This window comes from Neovison vison, chromosome 2 (genome assembly GCF_020171115.1).
Source record: "Neovison vison isolate M4711 chromosome 2, ASM_NN_V1, whole genome shotgun sequence".
Classification (NCBI taxonomy): Eukaryota; Metazoa; Chordata; class Mammalia; order Carnivora; family Mustelidae; genus Neogale; species Neogale vison.
In genome coordinates, this window is record NC_058092.1 from 101,877,820 (window position 1) to 101,903,185 (window position 25,366).

Sequence of the window (25,366 nt, forward strand, 5' to 3'; positions counted from 1 at the left end):
TTGACTGTGCCTAGCTGTGCTATGTTTCTAAAGATGTATGTGTGAATCGAAACATTGTAGGTGTACTAGGAAAGCAAGACTTTTTAAAGAACCCTTTGGCTCATAAATTTTGCTTAAAGCTTAAGTTGTATTTCGTAAGCTCAGAAAATCTGTAGACAGAACATCCTGTGGCAGCCAGGAGTGGAAGAACATTACTGCGTCTCCTGGGCAGTGATTCCGCACTTGGCTGGACACCAGGATCATTTGGGTTGCTTTTAAAAATTGTAGATTACTGGGCCCTAGGCCCAGAGTCCGGAGGACTGCATTAGACCTTGGAACATTGTTGGGAAGCAAGTGCCTGGAGTCTTCGCTGTTGCAAAGTGTCACAGCTATGAGCTGCCTTTGGTGGCTTTTCTTCTTTGAAAATATACATAGAAAGCAATCCATGGCAGTGTTTAGGATTGTATCTTAAAGTTCTATTTTAGATCCACAGGTAACAAACAATGCCTGTATCTTATACACAGACATGAATTATTTACATTCTTTTTTTTTTTTTTTTAATAGTTCTTTCTTTCACTGTATGGACACAAACTGCCTGTTATATGCATGGACATCTCTTATGTAAGTAAAATTTAAAAGTATCTTAGTAACAAGCTGTCTTTTCCAAAGCACCTTCTTCATTCTTGGCTAGCTATCTTCATTTTAGAGTATTTTTTCATCCTGTTGTATATCTTTCTCCCAAAAACCCATTAAATAATGTATATTGTAAACGTATCTCATGTGTTTTGTGTGTGTGTTTATTACTTTAGTGCTAGCAGGATATGTTCACAAATATCTGAGTTAATCCTTACAACTAACTTCCTGTTGTGGATTCCCCAGATGGTATTTTGTTGTCTAAAACACCATAATTGGTAGAGCACCCTAAAATACAAAAGACTTTAAAAAAGGCATCCCCCTTTCTTCTGAAAGATAATTTCAGTGAAGAAGATGGAACTTGGCTTGGCTTTGTATTTGGACATTTACAGTATTTTGCACTATATCTGTACTGTGTACTGTTAGTCTCTTGAGCAAAATCATATTTTTTGCAGTGTTGAGTTACAGGTAAGAGTGGGAATAATGTATTTTTTTTTTTTTTTTAAGGTTTTGTTTATTTGACAGACAGAGACATAGCGAGAGAGGGAACACAAGCCAGGGGAGTAGGAGAGGGAGAAGCAAGCTTCCTGCGGAGCAGAGAGCCCTATGCGGGGCTCGATCCCACAACCCTGGGATCATGACCTGAGCCAAAGGCAGACGCTTAATGACTGAGCCACCCAGGCACCCCTGGGTGGGAGTAATGTATTTAGAGACAGGGTCTGGCCTGTGTGAAAGGACTGCCATCTTTGACCAGTACATTAATAGTAAGTAGGCAGTGTGAGATAGTTCCAGTGGTCTTGTTAGGCTGACAACTGTTTGAATGAGGCATTGACATAAGAAAGATAATGGAAAATAGAACATGGGATAAAAGACTAGGTAGCAAATATTCTAGTAGATTCTTTCCCAGACTCTCCTTTTCTCCCCTTTACCTCTTCCCCCAAATCCTGTGACAGAGATGAGTTGTTCTTCTCCCTCCTTAAGGAAGTAAATAGGTAACAGACACCAAGGCACAGTACTGCCCTATAGCAATACAAAAAATTGGGAGCCACAAGAGTTCTTGCTTTTGCTCAACAAATTTTTTTTTAAGGAAATCTTAGATAAAAGCAAAGAAATAGGTGCTCTTCATAAAGATGAAATTTATATTGATTTTAATGTTTCTGAAAGAAAAGGGTTAGTCTTTTTTAATCTAACTGTAGAGTTTCTGATAATCAGGTCAAGTAATGGTTCCCTTTTCTTCCTTGTAGGATGGAGCACTAATAGCAACGGGCTCTGCTGACAGGAATGTGAAAATCTGGGGTTTGGATTTTGGGGACTGCCACAAGTCTCTCTTCGCACATGATGACAGGTAGGGGCAGTCTTTTCCAAGACATCCTTTTGAGTCCTGTACGTATCATTTCCCCTGAGCATCTGTGTCTATTCAGTCAGAAATTTAAAATTCTAAAATACAAATAACCAGGCATGCTAGAACTACCTTTTTAAAACTGTGTGTGAGGCTCTACACTAACATGAAATTTGATGGCATTTGATCACTTTTCTCACCTTTCAGTGTGATGTACCTACAGTTTGTGCCCAAGTCCCACCTCTTCTTCACCGCTGGAAAGGACCATAAGATTAAGCAGTGGGATGCGGACAAATTTGAACACATACAGACTCTGGAGGTGACCTCTGGCCTTCTTTGCTTGCTCAGTACTTCAGAACTTTTAAGATCGAGTGATGTTCTGCCATTCAGGTAGAGTAGGTTTCGGTCAAGGAATAAAGTGTTCCCTCTCAGGGTTTCCGTTTTTGTGTCTTCTCTCTCCAGGGGCACCACCAGGAAATTTGGTGCTTGGCCGTAAGCCCCAGTGGAGACTATGTTGTGTCATCATCGCATGACAAATCTCTGAGACTTTGGGAAAGAACAAGGGAGCCTCTTATTCTTGAAGAGGAAAGGGAAATGGTAAGGACTCAGGCTTGGTTACAGAACGTGCTGGTGATTGGATGTCTAGTTCTGTTTAGTGTGGCCACCCCTCAGCCAGTGCACATCCAGGCACCCCCAGAAGGTTTCCAACACCACCGTCAGCCGTCTGAGCAGGCACACAGACACAGAAGTGCCTCTAGGGGATTGTGTTTTGAAAGAAGCAACTTTTCACTATCTCCTTTCACTTTGTGTGGAGACCATGGTTGTTGTTGTAGATTAATTTATATATGTCTTTTGCAGCAAAGGGAAGCAGAATATGAGGAGAGTGTGGCCAAAGAAGACCAACCAGTAGTAAGTAAATTTGGGGGGACCTTGAGATTATAATTATCTTGTTAGAATTTACTTTAATTTCAAGAATTTCTGATAGAATTAGGATTGGAACCAGATGCCCAAGTCATCACCAGCTGGTGTGGAAAGCAGTCTGTGTAGTCGTGTTTGATTCAGCTGTTTATCTAATTTTGTGGGACAAATGACTGATCAGATTTGGTATTGGATATTTGTCATTTTGGCTTTTTGTTGTTGTTGTTATTAAGGAGGCTTCAGAGAATCATAGAACAAAAATAAAAATCAAAAATTTTAGAAATTGGACATTTTCTTTATACTTTTAGAGAGTAGGATATAGTTCATATTATCTGGTTAATAGTATCTGGCACTTACTAAGTACTCCATTATCATAACACAGTGATGCCTGTTCTTTTCTGGATATAGGATTCAGTTATTGGTTCTTTAGTGCCTGTCAATATTTTTCAAGGATCTGTTTGTTTCTGGCAGGTTCCAGGAGAGACTCAAGGTGACAATTACTTTACTGGAAAGAAAACTATTGAAACTGTCAAAGCAGTAAGTTGATATACATTCTGTCTCTATATCTATGGATATATGCATTTTTAAGGAGGATCCCAACTTTCGAGTGAAAGTTTTTAACAACCAGGTAGCCCTTTTGAGGCAAAAGGTTGATGAAATTCATAGATGGAGCTCAGAACATTGTTGTCCTCCCTTTTAACAAGGGCAGGAGTTGTGCTGAATCAGCACATGGTTTCTGGAAAGGAAAGCTCAATCTCCTGGAAGCAGCACCTCTCAGGGGTCCTGGGGGCTGCCGTACTCCACATGTGCATATCCGTACGGCTTTACCTGAACCCAAAACGCCTCAGCTTCTCTCTGTAAATTAAACAGAAGAAACACCAGAGATGTTGTCACATGTTGTTCTGCACTCTTAGCACTAATTTATTAAACCGATTCAAGCTAGTTGGTACTTTTCTAGTCAGGCCTTTCAGTTGCAGTGTTCCAGGATGCTGGGGGGGGGTGGAGGGGCATGGTGATAACTTCTCTCCTTCGTCGCCATCTCCGTAGGCTGAGAGGATCATGGAGGCTATCGAGCTGTACCGAGAGGAGACTGCAAAAAGGAAGGAACACAAAGCCATTTGTAAAGCTGCAGGGAAAGAGGTGAGATAGTCTATGAGTTACACCCTGAGAAACATGTCTGTGGAATTCCTGAGATGAACACCATCGCTGTGGGAGTTACTGACTCGGATCAGGAAATGACGTAAATGTAATAGTCTTCTCTAATTCAAATAGTAGAAAGGAGTTGAGGGACTGGGAGGAGGGGAGCTGGGTCTTAATAAAAAGCGAGGGGGCAGAAATCACAGACTGAGGTGCTCAACACGTGGAGCAGAAACTGCTCCTGCCGTGGTTTCGGACACACCACAACCGTCACAGATTTCCAGATAAATTCTATTTCCTAAACTCATTAGCACTCTGGAAACTGAAAGGCCTGATCTTGTATATTCTTTAAAGGGGAACCCTCCTACGCTGTTGGTGGGAATGCAAGCTGGTGCAACCACTCTGGAAAACAGCATGGAGGTTCCTCAAAATGTTGAAAATAGAACTGCCCTATGACCCAGCAATTGCACTACTGGGAATTTACCCTAAAGATACAAACGTAGTGATCCAAAGGGGCACGTGCACCCGAATGTTTAGAGCAGCAATGTCCACAATAGCCAAACTATGGAAAGAACCTAGATGTCCATCAACAGATGAATGGATCAAGAAGATGTGGTATATATACACAATGGAATACTATGCAGCCATCAAAAGAAACGAAATCTTGCCATTTGCGACAACATGGATGGAATTAGAGCGTATCATGCTTAGTGAAATAAGTCAAACGGAGAAAGACAGCTATCATATGATCTCCCTGATATGAGGAAGTGGTGATGCAACATGGGGGCTTAAGTGGGTAGGAGAAGAATCCATGAAACAAGATGGGATAGGGAGGGCGACAAACCATAAGTGACTCTTAATCTCACGAAACAAACTGTGTGTTGCTGGGGGGAGGGGGGTTGGGAGAAGGGGGTTAGGGTTATGGACATTGGGGAGGGTATGTGCTTTTGGGTAAATTGGAAGGGGAGGTGAACCATGAGAGACTATGGACTCTGAAAAACAATCTGAGGGGTTTGAAGTGGCGGGGGGGTGGGAGGTTGGGGTACCAGGTAGTGGGTATTATAGAGGGCACAGCTTGCATGGAGCACTGGGTGTGGTGAAAAAATAATGAATACTGTTTTTCTGAAAATAAATAAATTGGGAAAAAAAAAACTGTACTGTTGTCACCCTGCCTGTGACAAGCACTATCAAATTCTTGTTTTTATAATGACTTGATCTAATCATTTCTTCACAGGTTCCTCTTCCCATTAACCCCATCCTGATGGCTTATGGCAATATCTCTGTGAGTAAAGTGTCTACCAGTTTCCCCTTGGTTACTCAGAGGTTACTTTCAGGGACAAGGGAGGGACAGTAGGAAGTACAGAGGCATGATTTGAGGCTGGATGTATTGGGAAATACTTCACCATTAACATTATCTCCTTAGTATTGAGTGTTTTAAAAGGAGTGTTTTACTGTAACTTCTAAGTCACCCATTTTGGTTATATTGGACTGGCATTCTCCTATTTTCTTTCTTTTTTTTTTTTTTTTTTTTTAAAGATTTATATTTATGTCAGGAGAGCATGAGAGCACAAACAGGGGGAACAGCAGGTAGAGGGAGAAGAAGGCTCCCCGTTGAGCAGGGAGCCTGATGTGGGACTCAGTCCCAGGAACGTGGGATCATGACCTGAGTCAAAGGCAGGCACTTAACTGACTGAGCCACCCAGGCATCCCGCATTTTCATATTTTCTAGTGCTTAGTTACGTTCAGTATCCAGAGCCATCTGAAGATTCTCTTCATCTAAATGAACTTTGAAATTGAAATTTTTGGAGGAAAAGTTGACATAAATCAGATAAAGGAGGAGAGAGAGAGAGAAATGTATGCTTACATAGCAGTCTCCAGTTACTTAGTACTTAACTTGCACGTCTCATTCCTCATGGTCATCATGTGAGTCAGTGTGGCCTCATTTTACAAATGGGCAATTGGCCTGACTTATGCATAGAAGGGAACAGAGTTGGGAAGTGGTGGAGCTGGATGGTGAACCCACATGGGACAAACTCTAAGCCCGGGCATGTAATGCCATCTTAGTGCATTGTTTCTCCTGTGAGTGGGATCCATGGTTTTTTAGAGGGGAATTAGGGATCTTCAGTAGAAACCAACCTAGAGTATTGCTAAGGCTGTTGTGCTTCCTTCATAGCCTTCAGCTTATGTGTTGGAGATCTTTAAAGGAATCAAGTCGAGGTGAGTTCCAATGTACAATGACTATAATTATAACAACTTACAGCATTTATTGAATGCCTGTCTGACCATGAAATAAATTATAATTCATGGTTATTTTCTTCTAGGTTTAATTATGTCCACGTTTTGGTGGAAAATAGTATATTATACTGTCCTTTCTGAAGCAGAACTAGGAGGCTCCTCCTAAAGTATGAAAGGAGATAATTTTAGAGACAAATGAAAGGAAGTCCTATTTTATATTGTAGGTAATGAAATCATCTATTAATCAGTCACAAGTACCACTTGGTAACCTTTTTTGGTTGTGTATTTGCTTTGGCTTATTTCCTGTGTATAAACACAGTTGGAATCCTGTGTATTTAATTTTATGTCCTTTTCTTTTTCATGAAATACTTCCTGAGCATTTGCTCAAGTTACTAATATTCTTCAAAAATATTCGTTGAATTATCTCAAAACATTCCATCGTATGGATAATTATTATTGGATTTGCTTTAACTTTTTTTTTTTCCCCAATTTATTTATTTTCAGAAAAACAGTATTCATTATTTTTTCACCACACCCAATGCTCCATGCAAGCCGTGCCCTCTATAATACCCACCACCTGGTACCCCAACCTCCCACCCCCCCGCCACTTCAAACCCCTCAGACTGTTTTTCAGAGTCCATAGTCTCTCATGGTTCACCTCCCCTTCCAATTTACCCAAATTCCCTACTCCTCTCTATGCTCCACAAATAAGTGAAACCATATAATTGACTCTCTCTGCTTGACTGATTTCACTCAGCATAATCTCTTCCAGTCCCATCCATGTTGATACAAAAGTTGGGTATTCATCCTTTCTGATGGAGGCATAATACTCCATAGTGTATATGGACCACATCTTCCTTATCCATTCATCCGTTGAAGGGCATCTTGGTTCTTTCCATAGTTTGGCGACTGTGGCCATTGCTGCTATAAACATTGGGGTACAGATGGCCCTTCTTTTCACGACATCTGTGTCTTTGGGGTAAATACCCAGGAGTGCAATTGCAGGGTCATAGGGAAGCTCTATTTTTAATTTCTTGAGGAATCTCCACACTGTTCTCCAAAGAGGCTGCACCAACTTGCATTCCCACCAACAGTGTAAGAGGGCTTTAACTTTTTTTGCTTTTGATCAGTATTGCTTTGGTGAACACTATAGGAATCTTTGTTGTAGCCTAACAATAACTGATCAGTCAGCATGAGCTTTTGAAAGGTCTGTGTTGCTGAATTACTTTCCAGAAAGCTTATAGTGATTTTGACCAGTCTTTAAAAAATTCTTTGCCAGTTTTGGAGGCAAAAGGTGGTATTGTATTATTTTAATTTCTTTCGATTATTAACAGATTTTTTTATTTGTTGGCCATTTGTGTTTTTTTCTGTGAATTTTTAGTTATTTGCTTTTTCTTACACTCTTCAGTAGTTTCTTAGTGGGTTTTAAGAATTCTTTGTGTCTTTTGTCATATATTTTTAAGATAATGTTTCTTGTTTGTGATTTACCTTTGGATTTTATTTATGAGTTTGATGTTCTGAAAGTTATTTTCATCAAAACACTTAATATCTAAATCTGTCCCTTACAACAAGAAATTAACAGACCTGTCTGAGAATCTGAAACTTCCCTGGAGAAATGTAAAAACAAAATTTAAATTAATGGAAGTGTTGTGCATTCGTAGAAGGGAAGATTCTGTGTTCTAAAGATTTAGAAGGTTTTTTTGTTTTGTTTTGTTTTTTAAACTAGTTATAGGTTTGTGAGTACAGTTGAAATCCTCTTGAGATTTGGAATTGGAGTTGATGAAATGATCCTAGAACTAGTTCAAGAAAAGTAAAACAAAACAAGCCAGAAGATTAAAAAGCTGTGAAATTAGCAAAACTAAAATATTATAGGGTTATTGTCAGACTCAATCATAAAACAGACTTGAAAGCCCTGAAACAGAATCTCGTATGTCTCAATGTATGGCAGAAAGAAGTATCATATAAAGGTGGAATATTCAACAAATTAGTTATTTCTCAAAAAAAAAAAAAATAGTGTCCTAGCATGCCATGGACCAGAATGCATCAAATAGATTAAAATATTAAATATAAAAATAGAATATTAAAAAGAGGGAACCATCCAGAATATAGATGAATAGTTATTTCAACCCTAAATGGGTAAGGTCTGTTCAAATATAAAAGTGGGAGGGAAAAATAGTAAAAGATTTAAACACAATGTGTTGAATAATGTGGCATTTTTAATGTTTATTCTCTTCTTCAGTGAGCTGGAAGAGTCTCTGCTTGTGCTCCCTTTTTCTTACGTCCCAGACATCCTTAAGCTCTTCAATGAATTCATCCAGCTGGGCTCTGATATTGAACTCCTGTGTAGGTGCCTCTTCTTTCTGCTCAGGTAACAGCCTTTCCTAAGAATACTGTGTGTGCTCGGCCTAACTGCTCTAGTGCTACTTGAACTGGTGGTGTCAACACTCTGGGATTCAGAAGTCTGATGTTTCAGACTGAGAGACAGTTATAGGACTTCATTGTCGTGTAACAAAATTGTTATCCCATGGAATCAGTCATGTCCTTAAACAAGGAGAGCGATGGCCCACCTCTTTAAGTCACAAGATGGAACATGGCTCAGGGATGCTTGCGTAAGCATGGGTCTCCAGGTTGCAGTAGCTCTTGTCCTTATCTGTTTGCTGAGAACCTATTACTGAATGGCCAGTTTGTCTCATTTGTGGTTTTTCTTTATTTGCTTGTCTGTTTGTTTGTTTGTTTGTTTGTTTTTAACTCTAAGCAAAACAATTGAGTTTTGTCCTCATAACAGCGTTGTAGGGAACAGTGACTTTATGTTTCAGGTCTGTATAGAAACAAATGGAAAAGTAAGGGCATACAGGGAGAGAAGGAAGAAACAAAATATGTTTTTTCGATTATTCTTAAATATGAACAATTCCTCTTAGTGTGTAATTGAGAAGAATGATTTTTTTTTAATTTTATTCATTTATTTGACAGACAGAGATCACAAGTAGGCAGAGAGGCAGGCAGAGAGAGAGAGGGAGGAAGCAGGCTTTCTGCTGAGCAGAGAACCCGATGTGGGGCTCGATCACAGGACCCTGGGATCATGATCTGAGCCGAAGGCAGAGGCTTTATCCCACTGAGCCACCCAGGTACCCCAGAATGTATTTTATAGGAGTTTAAAATATCCCCTTCTTGTATCCTTCTCTTTGCACCCCAGTCTCCAACTGTTAGAGCAGAGAACAGAAACTGAGAGACTGAAGACTCTTTAAAACGCTCTTATGAAGACAAAATACAAACTGATCAGCCAATTCCAAATAGTTAAAAAAAAAATCCAAACAGGTATATTTAATGAATTGGTATTTGAATTGATCTATTTTCATGCTTCTTAGTTCTTTGTTCCTTTTATTCCATCAAGATAGTAGCGAAAGAAAGATAGTGATATGTTTCTAGTATTCTGTTGCCATATTTTAATCCTGAGCCTTACGGTGGTACTCAACAATGTTACTGATAATTTCTTGTCGCTCTGGCCTCTGTACTTTTGAAATCAGGGTTACTGATTCTAAGTGAGACACTATGAGGGCTTTGGGCATGTTGGGGGGGGCGTGGATGGGGAGTGCCATACAGGACCCGCAGTGGGCCCTGAGCTTGAGGATGTGCACCAGGGGTCACGAGTTCATGGATGTCATCTTGGATTCTAGGTCGGAGTCTGACACTGATCAGGAACTCCTTTTTGCTGAGGCTTCACTAGAAATATTAATAAACCTTAGTTAGCATTTCTTAGAGTGCTCATTTCTCTCTGAGTGCTCCATAAAATACTATTGTCAGAGTGTGTGGCCACATGGTAGATGGCTGTGCAAAGAGCCAGCTTTGCAAATGAGTTGAATGTGTCATAACTTATGATAGTAGTGTTAAAATTGACATCAGATAAAACTGAGTAACAGGGGAGAAATATCTTTAGCTGTTTTTTGCCAGCATTTCTATATTGCCATGATGGTAGGGTAAAATGAATCCTTTTGGGTTTTTGTTGTTGTTGTTGTTGTTTTACTTTGATATTGTCAGTTTGCTTTTCTAGAAGGGGGTAAGCAGAGCCAGAACCACTACTTCTCTTTGTAACGTGACTGTTTTGTTTTCATATTAGGATTCACTTCGGGCAGATTACTAGTAACCAAATGCTTGTGCCAGTGATTGAAAAGTTAAAGGAAACAACTATTTCAAAAGTCAGCCAAGTCCGGGTAGGTATCCTTATAGAAGTACAGTAACTAGGGAGAAATCCTGGTGTGTGTGTGTGTGACTTAGAAGAAGTAGCACAGTGAGCTGTGCCTTGTCTCTGGTGGTACTGACCAGACATCTGTCAGTATTTGAGGGAAGATTTTTGTTGGAGCTGGTAGCAATAGAAAAAAGAAAATAAAACCAGACCAGAAAGACCTTAGACGAGGGATGAGTAAGAACACCTGAAGCATTGGTTCTCCTGACTCACATGTACTGCTGTATTGAATTAAGTCAGAGAAGGGTCATTTAATCTTTCTTATCTGCTCCCCCCACCCCCCAGGATGTTATTGGATTCAACATGGCAGGTCTTGAATATCTCAAGAGGGAATGCGAGGCAAAAAGTGAAGTTATGTTTTTTGCTGATGCGACCAGCCAGTTGGAAGAAAAGAAGAGGAAGAGGAAAAAGAGGGAGAAGCTAATTTTAACATACACTTAGAACTCAAATGTGGTGCCCTTTTCTTTTTATTTAAAAGGACTTCTAAACAGTAGAATTGGTGTCAACTTGAAAATAACCAAGTAACAAGAGTTTGTTTGGTTACAGAAGGTGTCAGGATGTGGTTCCCAGCTTTGCCTGAAGAAAAGCCCAGTGCGGGACTGCAGGGATGATAATGTAAAATCTTCCCATGCCCCTGAAGGTTGAGGCCTTCAGGAGTTGTTCATTGTATTCCAGCAGGGAACAATGAACTTTTTTTTTTTTAACTAGTTTTTTACTAGAGCTGAAATTAACATTTCAAAAGTTTTGCTTATTTCTGTGATAACAGAAGATTTAATGATGTGTTACTCTTTGTAGTATGTTTTGCCTCTTCAGAGAGTGTCAGGTGCACAATTGATTGCCCTTATCCATTAAATGCAGTCTTGGACTTACAGAGCTGAAAAAGACCATAAAAATTCACTAAAACACCCTCTTCCAACTTTACCTCTTACAAGGGGTTACATCAGTTTATAAAAATATCTAATTGCTAATTTTTTATAATTCTCCAAATAGTTGTTTCTAATTAAACTGTAGTCAAGCTGAGATGCCTTGCCGGGCTTCTGGGTGATTGATGCGCTATAAATACATACATACGTATGTATATGCATGGTAAGAGTTTGGGGAGGTGGGAATATTCTAGAAGAAATGGACACATTCCTTTGGGCCTGACGTCTATTCGTTGGAAGTTTTTAAGTTACTGCCCCAACCTTGTTGCAGTTCTGTGCAGACTTCTGTGTCCTTTTTTTGATGTTTTTTTAAAAGATTTATCTAAATTCCAGTTAGTTAATATACACTGTAATATTAGAGTCACACGCCCAGCACATCGATTCAACACTTCTGTACAACATCTGGTGCTCATCACAAGTGCCTTCCTTAATCTTCATTACCTGTTTAGCCCATTCCCCCACCCACCTCCTCTCCAGTAACCATCAGTTTATTTTCTATAGTTAAGAATCTGTTTTTCTTGGTTTATCTTTTCCCCCCAACCCTTTGCTCTTTTGTTTTTTTCTTAAATTTCACATATGAGTGAAATCATATGGTATCTGTCTTTCTCTGACTTAATTTCACTTAGAATTATACTGGCTGGCTCCATCCACATCATGGCAAATGGCAAGATTGCATTCTTTTTTATGGCTGAGTAATATTCCATTGTGTGTGTATATACTAGATCTTCCTTATTCATTCATCAGTGGATGGACATGTGGTCTGTTTCCCTATTTGATTGTTGTAGATAATGCTGCTATAAACAGCTGAAGGTACATATATCCTTTTGAATTAGTATTTTTGTATCCTTTGGGTATATACCCAGTAGTGCAATTGCTGGATTATAGAGTAGTTCTGTTTTTAATTTTTTGAGGAAGCTCCATGCTGTTTTCCAGAGTGGCTGCACCAGCTGGCATTCCCACCAGCAGGGCAAGAGAGTTCTCCTTTCTCCACATCCTCGCCAACACTTGTTTCTTGTGTTGTTGATTTTATTGATTCTGACAGGTGTGAGATAATACCTCATTGTGGTTTTGATTTGCATTTCTTTGATGATAAGTGATGTCGAGCATCTTTTCATCTATCTGTTGGCCAACTATGTCTCCTTTGGAAAACTATTCTTGTCTTTACATTTTTAAATTGGATTAGTTGTTTTGGGGTGTTGAATTTGGTAAGTTCTTTATGTATTTGGACATTAACCCTTTATCAGGTATGTCATTTGCAAATATCTTCTCCCATTTTATTGCCCTTTAGTTTTGTCAACTGTTTTCTTTACAGTGCAGAACCTTTTTATTTTGATGAAGTCCCAGTAGTTTATTTTTGCTTATATTTTCCTTGCCTTAGGAGCAATATCTAGAAGTTGCTATGGCCAGTGTCAAAAGAGGTTACTGCCTGTGTCCTCCAGGATTTTGATGGTTTCCTGTCTCACATTTAGGTCTTTAATCCATTTTGAATAGATTTTTATGTTTGATTTAAGGAAGTGGTCTAGTTTCTTTCTTTTGCATGTTTCTGTTTGGTTTTCCCAACACCACTTGTTAAAGAGACTATCTTTTTGACATCAGATATCCTTTCCTGCTTTGTCAGAGATCAATTGACCATATTTCTATTTCTGGGTTTTCTTTTCTCTTGTTCTTTGTGTCTATTTTTGTGCCAGTACCATACCTACGTATCTTGGTTTTGGTGAAATTGTAAATGGGATTGGTTCCTTAATTTCTCTTTCTCCTGCTTCATTAGTAGTGTATAGAAATGCAACAGATTTCTGTATATTGATTTTGTATCCTGCAACTTTACTGAACTTGTTTATCAGTTCTGGCAGTTTTTTTAGTGGAGTTTTTCACGTTTTCTCATAGAGTGTCATGTCTTCTGCAAATAGTGAAAGTTTTACTTCTTTGTTGCAATTTGGATGACTTCTCTTTCTTTTTGTTATCTGATTGTTGTGGCTGTGTTGAATAAAAGTGGTGAGAGTAGACATCCCTGTCGCGTTCCTGACCATAGAGGAAAAGTTCTCAGTTTTTCCCATTGAGGGTGATATTAACTGTGGGTTTTTCATATATGGTCTTTATTATGTTGAAATACGTTCCCTCTAAAGTTACTTTGTTGAGGGTTTTTATTATGAATTGATGTTGTACTTCGTCAGATGCTTTTTCTGCATCTATTGAAAGGGTCATATGGTTCTTATCCTTTCTTTTATTAATGTGGTGTATCACGTTGATTGATTTGTGAATATGTTGAACCACCCTTGTAGCCCAGGAATAAATCCCACTTGATCGTGGTGAATGATTCTTTTAATGTACTGTTGGATTCAGTTTGCTATTATTTTATTGAGAAATTTTGCATCCATATTCATCAGGGATGTTGGTCTTTAGTTCTCTTTTTTAGTGGAATCTTTATCTGGTTTTGTATCAGGCTAATGCTGGTGTTATAGGATGAATTTGGAAGTTTTCTTTCCTCTTCCATTTTTTGGAACAGCTTGAGAAGAATAGGTATTAATCTTTCAATGTTTGGTAGAATTCCCCTGTGAAGCCTTCTGGGCCTAGACTTTTGTTGGTTGGTTATCAACCTGCTCACGTTTTCTATTCTTGTTTCAATTTTGGTAGTTTATGTGTTTCCAGAAATTTATCCATTTTTTCCAGGTTGTCCAGTTTGTTGGCATATAATTTTTCATAATATTATCTTATAATTGTTACTTATCATCTCTCATTTGTGATTTTGAGTCCTTTCTCTTTTTTTCTTGATATATCTGGCTAGAGATTTATCAGTTTTACTGATTTTTCTCAAAGAACCAGCTCTTAGTGTCATCGATCTGTTCTGTTGTTTTTTTAGTTTCTATATCACGTATTTCTGCTGTAATTTTTATTACTTCCCTTATGCTGGATTTAGGCTTCATCTGTTCTTTTTCCAGCTCCTTCAGGTATAATGTTAGGTTGTTTATTTGAAAATTTTCTTGCTTCTTGAGGAAGGGCTGTATTGCTATGTGCCTCCCTCTAGGACCACTTTTGCTGCATCCAAAAGCTTTTGGACTGTTACATTTTTGTTTTCATTTGTTTCCATGTATTTTTGATTTCCTGGTTAACCCATTCATGGTTTTAGAAGCGTGTTGTTTAACCTCCATGTATTTGTAGTCTTTCCAGATTTTTTTCTTGCACTTTACTTCTAGTTTCATAGTATGGTGGTCAGAAAAGGTAGGTATGATCTTAGTCTTTTTGTATTTGTTGAAGCCTGTTTTGTGACCTAATATGTGATCTTTTCTGGAGAATGTACTTGAAAAGAATTTGTATTCTGCTTTAGAATGGAATGTTCTGAATATGTCCACTGTTGTGAATGAGTTTAAAGTCCCCTACTATTATTGTTATAATCCATATAGTTCCTTTATGTTTGTTATTGTCTTATATGTGGGGGTTCTCCCAATTTGGGGACATAAATATTTACAATTGTTACATCTTCTTATTGGAGTGTCCCCTTTGTTTTTATAGCCTCTATCCATTTTTATAGTCTTTGTTTTAAAGTCTAGTTTTTCCAGTAGATGGATTGCTCCTCTGGCTTTCTTTTGACATCCATTGGCTTGATAAATAGTTCTCTACCCCCTCACATTCAATCTGTAGGTGTCTTTAAAATGACCCTCTTGTAGGCGGCATATAGAGGAGTCTTTTTTTATCCATTTTGATGCCGTGTGTCTTTTGGTTGTTTAGTCTATTTACATTCAAAGTAATTGTTGATAGACATGTATTTATTGCCACTTTATTACTTATTTTCTCGTTTCTGGAGATTTTCTCAGACCCTTTCTCATCTTTGCCACTTTTGGTCTCTCTTTTGCACTCAGAGTCCCCTTGAATATTTCTCGCAGTGCTGGTTTAGTGGTCATGGATTCCTTTCATTTTTGTCAGGGAAGCTCTTTCTCTCCTTCTATTCTGAACAATAGTTTTGCTGGATGGAGTATTTTTGGCTGCAGATTTTTCCCATTCAGCACTTTGAATATATCAGGCCACTCCCTTCTGGCTTGCCAAATTTCTCTTGAGAAACCTCCAGCTAGCCTTACAGGTTTCCCTTATAAGTTAGGGATTTCTTTTGTCTTGTTGGTTTTAAGATTTTTTTATCAATATATTTTGCAAATTTAATTATAGCATGTCTTTGTTGACCTGTTTTTGTTGATTTGATGGGAGTTCCCTGTGCCTCCTGGATCTGAATATCTGTTTCCTTCCCCAGATTCGGAAGTTTTCTGGTATTATTATTTTATTTTTTATTTTTGGACAGAGAGAGATCACAAGTAGGCACAGAGAGAAGGGAGAGCAGGGAAAGCAGGCTCCCTGCTGAGCAGAGAACCCCCCATGCGGGGCTCGAGCGCAGGACCCTGAGATCATGACCTGAGCCAAAAGCAGAGGCTTAACCCACTGAGCCACCCAGGTGCCCCTCTGCTGTTATTTCTTAAAATAAGTTTTCTGCCCCCCTTTCTCTCTCTTTCTCTTCTGAGACACGTATGATATGAATGTTACTACATTTGATGGAGTCACTAAGTTCCTTAAGTCTATTTTCATGTTACATAATTCTTTTTCTTTTTTTTTTCAGCTTCATTATTTTCCTTTGTTTTCTTGTTAATTCATTCCTCTGTTTCTTCCAGCCTACTCTTCATTACATCAAACCTGTTTCCAGTCTCGTTTATTGCATTCTTCATTTCTGATTCTTTTTAAACTCCTTTATCCCTGTAGGAAGGGTCTCACTGATATCTTCTGTTCTTTTCTCAAGCCCAGTGAGTATCCTTATGATTGTTGCTTTAAATTCTCCATCGGTTATGTTACTTATATCTGTTATGCTTTTATCTCTGTCTGTGGCCTTATCTTGTTCTTGCATTTGGAATAAATTACTCTGTCTTGGCATTGTGTCTAGTCTCTACTTTTTTCTGTGTGTTAGAAAAGCCCATTAGGATTTCTGCTCCTGAAAGTAATGGTCTTTTTGAAAAAGAGGTCATGTAGTGCTCAGAGCTGGTGCTTCAGGGAGTGTCTCCAGTGTGTGCTGCCTACACTCTGCTGTTGTGTTTTGGCCGTTCTGTGTTTTAGGCCCATCCTCTGTAGAGGCTCTCCTTATTTGCTGTGGACAGTGTTTGGTCCCTGGCCTGAATGTGGTGAGTTTTAACTAGATATACTCTGGTCTACCTATGAAATGAGTTTTGACACGACTCCACCAAAAGTGAGGCCCTGCAGAACTCTGGTGGAGAGAGGTGTGTGGGTAGGGGTTTGTGCTAATATTCGGGTGTAGTGGCCCACCACATTACAACTGAGGCAAGCTTGACTAAGAAGGCAGTCCTAAGAGCGCAGGGGTGTGGGGTCTGTTGTAAGCAAGTTAGACAGCCAGTGTCAGTGCTGAGCTGCTTCCTTCTGGTGGGTGTGTTTCGGGTTGGGGGCGGGGGAGGGGTGGCTCAAGGGAAATGGCACCAAGCCAGCTCCTTTGTTCTCAGAGAGGTATCTGAATATTGATAATCTGTCCCTTACACACACACACACACACCCATGTCCCATGCATTTTTTCCAGATGGCTGTTGCCATGCTGTTTGCCCGCCTTCTCTTCTGGAGCACCACAGTACCCTCTGGGCTCTATCCCAGCCAAGCCTGTTGACCTTTAAAACTCCAGGCTGTAAGTCTCACTCTTTGTAAGAACCCAAAGAAATTAAGCCTTCTCATTTTCCAAGCCAATGGCTTCTAGGAAATATTCTCCTGGATTTGCCCCCCTGGCCCTCTCTCATACCCTTCTCCACGACCACAGTTCCCTCCCCTCCACAGCAGCCATGATCCATTTCTCCCCTAAAACACATTTCCACACTTCCTGCTTCTTTGATGTGGCCTCTTCTCTCCTTTTAGTTGTGGAGCTTGTCTGTCAGTCGTCAGGCTGATTTCTGGGGTATTTATAGTGATTTTATCATTAGACAAAATGAGCATAGGGTACTCCCCCTCCACTGCCATCTTTTCTCTCTGTGTATCTTCTCCAATCAGGTGTCCTGTGAATTTGTCCATTTCATTTAAGATGCTATATTGTGGTGCCACCATTTTCTTGCCAGTTTCAGAGCTGCGGTTCTTGTGGTGTGGTTATCTGATGGTCCCTAGCCACAAGTCTGGTACAGGTCCTGACCATAACAACACAGTCGCTAAAGTAAGGTAAGGAACATGGTGGTATTATTCGTTGCACAGAATATAAATAAAGATTATTGTAACATAGAGTTCCTGATGCTTAACTACAAAAAGGTAAGAGAAGAGATAGTGGATTCTAGGTGCTTCTCGTCTGAAAAAGCAGCCTTTTCTCTAAGCATCTGTTCCTGTCACTAGGGAGAAAAGTTAGTTATTTATTGAAAGATATCCTAATTCTTTAATGAGCAAAGGCTGGATCCATATCACGTTTGCGCTTGGAAGTGTTCATCAGAAAATAGGAAACTAGCATTTCCCATTAATGTTTTTGATGTTTTCCAAACCAAAACAAGGTCAGGAGGGTACTCTACTTGTATTTAATAAAAGTGTTGCTTTCCCATAGCTTTTCCATCAGGTAAGATGAACAGTAGGGGATTTAAAGGTGTGTCTGTCTGGTAGGTATTACACAAACCAAAGAGAAGGAGAGCTTAGGACAGATGAAATGATGTGTACAGGAAGTAACTGAGCTCTAACTTTTGATCAAAATACTTGAATCCCCTTAACCCTAAAGGTTTGACGTTAACTAGTCAGTTATAAAGTAGATTTTAGAGGCCCCTGTGTGGCTTAGCATCTGACTTTCGGTTTTGGCGCAGGTCATGATCTTGCAGTTGTGGGATCAAGCCCCTTGTCGGGCTCTGTGATCCACAGAGTTTGCTTCAGCTAATTTCTCCTTCTGCCTTGGCCTCTCCCCACTCATACTCTAAAAATAGTACATAAAATCTTTTAAAAAAACTTTTTAAAAATTTTAAGCCAAGCCAGTTTCTAGTCATTAAGTCAGCATTTACTGGCTTAGCTGGTCATTGGCTAGATTCAGTCCTTAGTACCAGAACCATGTAACGAGTAACACACCTTGCAAACTATGCAGTGTAGCTGTAGAAGCTGCTGATGCCATAAAGAAAAGCCTCATGAATGGTTTATTGGGCACAGAACATCTAAGCTTTTATATCTTTATATATGTCTCTATGTAAAGAAGGTAACGCTTAACCATTTTGAGATTCCCTGGCTGGAAGTTAGGTGCTTGGTGTACTTGGTTATTAAATGGTTTCCCAGTTCAAGTGTCCTAAGTCATAGATCTCCCAAAGAACTCTCTAAATCTGGGAGAGGACGTAGGACAGTGACCAAGGAGGCAGTGGTGTCTGTCGTTGGGCTCAAAACTGTATGTAGGCTTCCACCTCCTTATCAGTACAACTGATGAGCCTGCTCAGTGTAACCTTTCCAGGCCAGCCACAAACTCAGGAAGAAGCCACCTGGCCTACATATACTATCCACAACCTGCCCCCTTTCCTCACAATTAAAGATCCCAAGTTTTGAGATGAGACTGAGGTTCTTAGGAATAACATCACCTTATATTCTAAGTCCTGTCATTATTTCTGAAATGTGGGCTGCAGGCAGCTCTCATGTGATTTTAGGACTGAGCACACACTGAGCACACATGGTCCAACAGTCACTGGCCCCAACCCTTGTTAGGTCACATGGAAGTTGCCCTTGTGTAATTCCTTCCTGTGAGTGTGGGCAGGACCTAATGACTGGCTTCTGAAGAACAGAATACAGCAAACAATAGGATGTCTGTTCCAGGACTGGGTTATAAAACTGAATTCTGCCTTGCTCACACTCTCAGGCTCTTCTTGTTCTGATAAATCCAGCTGCCCTGCTGTGAGATTCTTTTAGGAGAGCCTCACGTGGCAAGGAAACACATCCTGTTGACGACTACCTCAGTGGGCTGAAAGCACGTTCATTCCTAGTTAAGCCAGAGGATCCAACTGAGCTCTGTCTGGATTCTGGAATCACAGAAGCTATGAGATCTTAAGTGTCTGTTGCTTTAAGCCAGTAAGTTTTGGGGTAATTTGTTATGTAGCAACAGACAACTAATAGAGCTTCTATACAGCGAATTACCTAATGTGATGTTTTGGATTCCTCATCTATAAATTAGGCACATAAGCGTCTACCTTCATAAAGTTACTGTGAAGTGCTTACTGGCTCAAACACAAGAACGGTACTCTTGTTACCGCGTGAACTACACGAGATCTAAAACTACAGAATGATTCCAGTACACACACACATTAGAAGGGATGGGAAAGAAAAAGACTAAAATATTATCTGTTAGCTCTTGGTGATATTAGAATCTTTACACTAGATATTTGTCTTTATAATAAAAGAGTAAGTATAGTGGGCATCTTTCAATCACATTAACTCTGATACTATGAACAGAGGCGTAAAGGCAACATCACTTAAGACATTTCTTATATTAGGTCGATTCACGGAATTACTTAGGATATATTGGTGCCAACAGGAATTATGTATCTATTCAAACGCTGTTTTGTAGTTCAGAGTTGTCTAGCTAGCGATATAGATTTCACCATTTCTCAGTTTAGAGTAACTTTCAAAAGTCATAGAGTAGAACTAACATAAACCATGATTTCACTGGTTCCCAAAGTATATTTTAAGACCTCTGGGGGTCTATAAGACCCTTTTTCAAGGAGTTTGCAAGGTCAGAAATACTCTCAAAACAATATTAAAATCTGTAGTAGTTTGAAGAGTGGTCTCCAAAAATTTACATCTACTTAGAACCTGTGAATGTAACCCTATTTAGAAATAGGGTCTTTATAAAGGTAATTAGTTAAGATGAGGTCATACTAGATTTGAGTGGGCCCTAAATTCAGTGACTGCTGCCATGTAAGAATGTAGTGTGAGGAGACACAGGGAAGGAGGCCATGTGACCACAGAGGCTGAGACTGGAATTGGCGTGATGTAGCTTTTAGCCAAGGCACACCAAGAACTGACTACTGCCAGAAGCTAGGAGAGCAGCAGGAACAAATTCTTCAGCCTCTAGCTGGAACCAGCCCTGAACACTTTGGTTTCCTGAACTGCAAGGAAATACTAACTTGTCTTAAATCAGGTTGTGGTAATTTGTTATGGAAGCCTCAGGAAACTAACAGTGATACCAGGAAGTGGGATGCTGCTGGAACAAAGGCCTAAATTTGTGGAAGTGGCTTTGGAATTGGGCAGTGAGTAAAGGGAGAATTTTGAGAAGTGTGATAAAAAGCCTAGGTATCTTTAAATGATCATTAGTAGACATAAGGACTTAAAAACAATTTTGATGACAGTTCAGAAGGAAGCCATGGAGGCAACAGAGAAAGTTTCTGTCGTCTCGGAGAATTTCTACATCACCATGAACAAAAATACTGATAGAAGTATAAACATTAAAGGTGCTTCTGGTGCAACCTCAGAAATGAACATGTTGTCGGACACTGGAGGAAAAGCTAAAAGGCGGCAGAAACCTTGGCTGAATTGTGTTCTGCTTCTTGGTTTAAAGTAGAACTTGTAAACAATGAGGTTTCCAAGCAAAAATGAAAGATGTGGCCTGGTTTCTTGCTGCTTATAGTAAAATGCAAGGGGAAAGAAAGAATTTGAGGAAGGAACTGGTTAGCAAAAAGGAACTAAAACATGATGAGTTTGAAAATTAACATTCTATCCATACCGCCAACACATTGCAAAGGCATACCCTGGAGTGGTCACCAAGGATGTGTGTGCTGGAGAGATTGGGTTTATGACCACAGACACAATCAGGCATCTCAGCAGAAGCCAGGAATAGAAGTGCAGTTATCCAGGAAGGATCTGTGGAGAAGCCTCATGTCTAATGATGTGGATCTCCTTGACTTCCATGAAGACTGACAGGTTTTTGAGACTGCTACATGAGCAGAAATGCTGCTGGTTTGGCCTTGACAGGGAGAGAGATAGGACAAGATGAAGGAAGGCTGCCAGACTTCTGGGATTCTGTAAGCAGGAAATGAGCTGCCCAGAGGGTAAGACTTTGTCCCAGGCTGAGGATGGAGAGGGTGGGGGCCAACAGGGCTTCTGAAGGCCTGGAGGTTGGGGTTGGTGAAGCCTCTGTGGGCCCAGAAGGCAGATCATGCCACAAATGATTATTCTAAGGCCTTGAAACTTCATGAAATTTCCCTTGCTGTGTCGCACACTTGCTTTAGCCTAGTGGCTCTATTCCTTCCACTTTCTTCCTTTTGGGAATATCTGTCCTATACTTTATCCACCAGCAGGTGTTGCAAGCTGACAGCTTATTTTCTAGCTCCACACATCCACCAATAGAAGGGAGACTGAGGCTGGTCATACCAGCATCTTACCCATACTTGATTTAGAGGGATGAGATGTGAAACTGAGTCAATGCTTATTTTGATGAGAATTTAGGTGTGGAGTTAATGCTGGAACGGGTGAAGAATTTGGGGAATGTTGGGATGGGATGAACATATCTTGCACATGAGATGGATATGAATATTGGGGGATCAGAAGCCAATTACACTGGGTGTGTCTCCACAAAATTCATGTCTGCCAGAAACTGTGAAGATGACCTTAAGATGACACTCAGGATTAGGGTAGCCCCTAAATCTAATGAGTGATATTCTTATAAGGAGACAGAAACATACACACCAGGAAGAATTTGAGACAGAGGAAGAGATTAAAGTGATGTAGTAATAAACCAAGGAACACCAAAGAATTCCTGGCAACCACCAGACATTAGGAGAGAGGCGTGGAACAAATTCTCCCTCAGTCTCCAGAAGGAACCCCCACCTCCACCTCCCACCCCCGACACCTTGATTTTGGCCCTCTGCCCTCCTGAACTACAAGAGAATATCTTGTTTTAAACCACCTGGTTTATGCTGCTTTGTCATGGCCGCGCCTAGAAACTAGTACAAATTTGTTACAGCAGCTCTTGGAAACTAATACAAGAGGCTTTCTGGCTTTTTCTCCACGAGCATCCAGTGGAGTTTTCCAGGGGCTGTGTGATGTCTGATATTGTGACAGACCAAATATAGAGCAGGCAGGAGAACCTAGCCGTGCTCTATTAAGCCAGGCAATGAAGAAATTTACAAAAATGTAAAACAATGTCTCGTGAGTAATAAATTTTTGTTATGGAAAATAGTTATTTTTTAAAAAAAGGAAAATAGTTATTTTTCATTTAAGAATCTGTTAATATATTGGCTTTATTATGGTTTTTACAGTGCTCGCTTCGGCAGCACATATACTATTATGGTTTTTACATAGAAATTTTTTTCTGTTTTAATTCCAATTTGGTAAATGAGATAGATAAGACCCATGTGAATGAAAGCTTTTCAGGATGCTTAATAATTTTTAAGAATATATAAAGAATCTCGTGTCCAAAATGTTTCACAACCATGGGCTTAATTGTAAATTTTCCAGTCCAGAAGGACATCCCTGTGTTGCTGCTCGTGCTTTTTGGAAGGTCAGCTTAACACTGAAAACAGTGCTTAAACGAACAAACTTTAGACTAACACTGAAGTAGATTAGATTTTTACATCATCTACTTAAGATTCTCTGAGCTTCACTCCTTATTTATAAAGCAGGAAAGATAACAGCTATCTTATTGCTAGTGTGAAGATTAGATATGATCATGTATACATGGGAGTAGCTATTATAATTATTGAAAACCAGTATTTCCATCCCACCAGATTAAGTGGCTTATTGGTTTCTGGCTTTAAGAGAAGACCAAACATGAGGTCTAAGGCCTCACATTTGAATGGTTGAAGATCAAGTTCCCATTTGTACTTACTGGATTTAACGTTGAGAAATTTTACGGGACATGAAGACTCCAAGTGTAGAGGAAGAAATCGTAGAAATCCTGTGGACCATGGGATTTTCTTTTCCCTGAGGAAAATCTTTTGGTCTGTTATCATAATTGCTACCTGCTAAAACTGGTAAAATACTCATTAAGGAATATGACTTTCATGACCAAATGATTTGTATATACAAACTCAGATTACATTTTAGAATCAGAACCTCCTCTCTAGCATCATTAGCTCAATTTGGGGTACTTTTCTATGCAATGTCAATTCTAGGCTTAGGGGATGTAGGATGGATATTGATTTCCTAGATTTCTCCTGTTGACCCAGTGTATGCTTCTCTGCTGACTGTGGCTAGTCCTTCTATAGGAGCCACCAGTCACCATAACCAGGTGCCAAATCACATCAACATCCAGGGATAGGGACAGATTTCGGGAAATGGGCTATGAATTCTCACTATTGACTTTAGAAGTAGATAAAAGATCGAATAAAACTCTCTTCCTCCTCTATCTGTGCCTAACTGATAGGTACCTTTAATCTATGAGCAGGAAATGGACTTTTTATTAGTATAAATGCAAAATGACTTAATTGCTGTGACTGGCAGCAGGGATCAGGTAGTCTAAATAAGCATCCAATAATCTGTGACGGGGATATGAAGATTTGATTTAATTTTTGGAGGAAAAAACTTCTTCTTCTTTGGTTAGTTTCCTTCTATCACTACAGAAGAACCCTGCCACCAATATAGGGGGGAAAACCCCCCACATCCCCAGTGAGGTCTTCTCACTTTTATTAAATAGGAATCCTCCTTAACACTCCCTGTACGCTCTTTCCTACTTTTCATTTTTCCTCTTGTACTGAGCACCATTATGGCCCATATTTTACTTATTTTGTATACAGACTCCACCCCCCCCGAAATGTAAGTACATGAGGGCAGGGATTTTTGTCTCTTGTTCACTGCCTAGAACAGTTCCTAGCAAATTAGAGACACTTACCTTTGAAACAAGTGGACAAATGAATTCAGCTCCATTTCTACTGTGAAATCAAGGTCCTTTGATACAAGTTCCCCTAAATTTCCCCTTCACCTCAGAATGTCTGGAATCTTAGCCATCTTTGCCAACTCCCTCACCAAGACCAACCCTTCAGCTCTGTTCCGGATCTTTCTTTTGCTCTTCTTTGGATATTGCTGCTTCAATTACGTCTCATTCATATTATTTAACATTTCTCTCCTGATTCATTTCTTTCAGCCAAATCTAGAGATCTACTTGACGTCTCTATAGCATCTGTCAACTATGTCCATATTTTCCTTGAAATTCTGTGGCTTCTGAGATATTTCTTGGCTTTCTAATTTGCTTACTCTGTCTCCACTGCTTCCTCTTCTTCCTCCTACACACTAAACAGACCCGCAATCTCTGCTCCTTTCCCATATCTTCAGTTGTCACCTCTGTGTGTGATGCTTAAAAGGATTACATTTCCAGCTCTAACTCCTCAATCAAGATCCACACCTGCATATCCATGATTCTTTACTTGAGCCCAAAATCTTAAAGTGGAACTCTTATGTCCACTTACTTCCTTCTATCAATGGCTTCCACCTCAGATTTTACAGCATTCCCCCCCGCCACTCCCCTGCCAAATGTCTTTTGACCCATGTCTCTCTTCCACTTTTGCCACATGATAGTTTCTGTCCTTATACTTGGCTTACTGAAGTGGCCTTCCAATGGCCCTTTGCAAATAGAAATTTGCAACCAGTTGCTCTTCTTCAACATATCCAGCATAGTAACACTGGATTCATTTTTTAAAAAGATTTTTATTTACTTATTTGACAGACAGATCACAAGTAGGCAGAGAGGCAGGCAGAAAGAGAGGAGGAAGCAGGCTCCCTGCTGAGCAGAGAGCGCGCCCTGGGATCATGACCTGAGCTAAAGGCAGAGGCTTTAACCCACTGAGCCACCCAGGTGCCCTGGATTCATTTTTATAAAAATACGCTGGATTAGAAATCTTCAGTGATTCACTCTTGCTTATATGATAAAGTTTAAGCAGGGATTCAGACTCTTCCACAATTTGATTCCAACCAACATCCCACTATGTTTCCTAATACTCCCTAAGTTCTCAACAAATGGAGCTTCCTACCTTTCCTGACACCTGGTGCTCTCTTATTGCTGTGGATTTG

General features: G+C 39.8%; 2 protein-coding genes across 3 annotated transcripts in view; one reads left to right on the plus strand and one right to left on the minus strand.

Annotated features, from left to right (window-relative positions):
* The window catches only part of WDR3 (WD repeat domain 3), a 31,566-nt gene extending 20,065 nt beyond the window's left edge, over nucleotides 1-11,501 (plus strand). For both annotated transcript variants that reach the window (XM_044239010.1, XM_044239009.1), the window contains exons 16-27: nucleotides 544-600; nucleotides 1,857-1,957; nucleotides 2,159-2,270; nucleotides 2,414-2,548; nucleotides 2,810-2,860; nucleotides 3,341-3,406; nucleotides 3,917-4,009; nucleotides 5,241-5,288; nucleotides 6,180-6,223; nucleotides 8,481-8,609; nucleotides 10,356-10,449; nucleotides 10,767-11,501. In XM_044239010.1, the coding sequence (XP_044094945.1) occupies nucleotides 544-600; nucleotides 1,857-1,957; nucleotides 2,159-2,270; nucleotides 2,414-2,548; nucleotides 2,810-2,860; nucleotides 3,341-3,406; nucleotides 3,917-4,009; nucleotides 5,241-5,288; nucleotides 6,180-6,223; nucleotides 8,481-8,609; nucleotides 10,356-10,449; nucleotides 10,767-10,922 (1,086 nt within the window). In that variant the 3' untranslated portion in view covers nucleotides 10,923-11,501. The remainder of the gene's footprint in view (nucleotides 1-543; nucleotides 601-1,856; nucleotides 1,958-2,158; nucleotides 2,271-2,413; nucleotides 2,549-2,809; nucleotides 2,861-3,340; nucleotides 3,407-3,916; nucleotides 4,010-5,240; nucleotides 5,289-6,179; nucleotides 6,224-8,480; nucleotides 8,610-10,355; nucleotides 10,450-10,766) is intronic.
* SPAG17 (sperm associated antigen 17) overlaps nucleotides 3,873-25,366 on the minus strand; it is a 241,725-nt gene continuing 220,231 nt past the window's right edge. Inside the window, exons 49-50 of the mRNA XM_044239012.1 lie at nucleotides 23,190-23,334; nucleotides 3,873-3,959 (exon numbers count right to left, since the gene is read on the minus strand). Coding sequence (XP_044094947.1) covers nucleotides 23,195-23,334 — 140 coding nt within the window. The 3' untranslated portion in view covers nucleotides 3,873-3,959; nucleotides 23,190-23,194. The remainder of the gene's footprint in view (nucleotides 3,960-23,189; nucleotides 23,335-25,366) is intronic.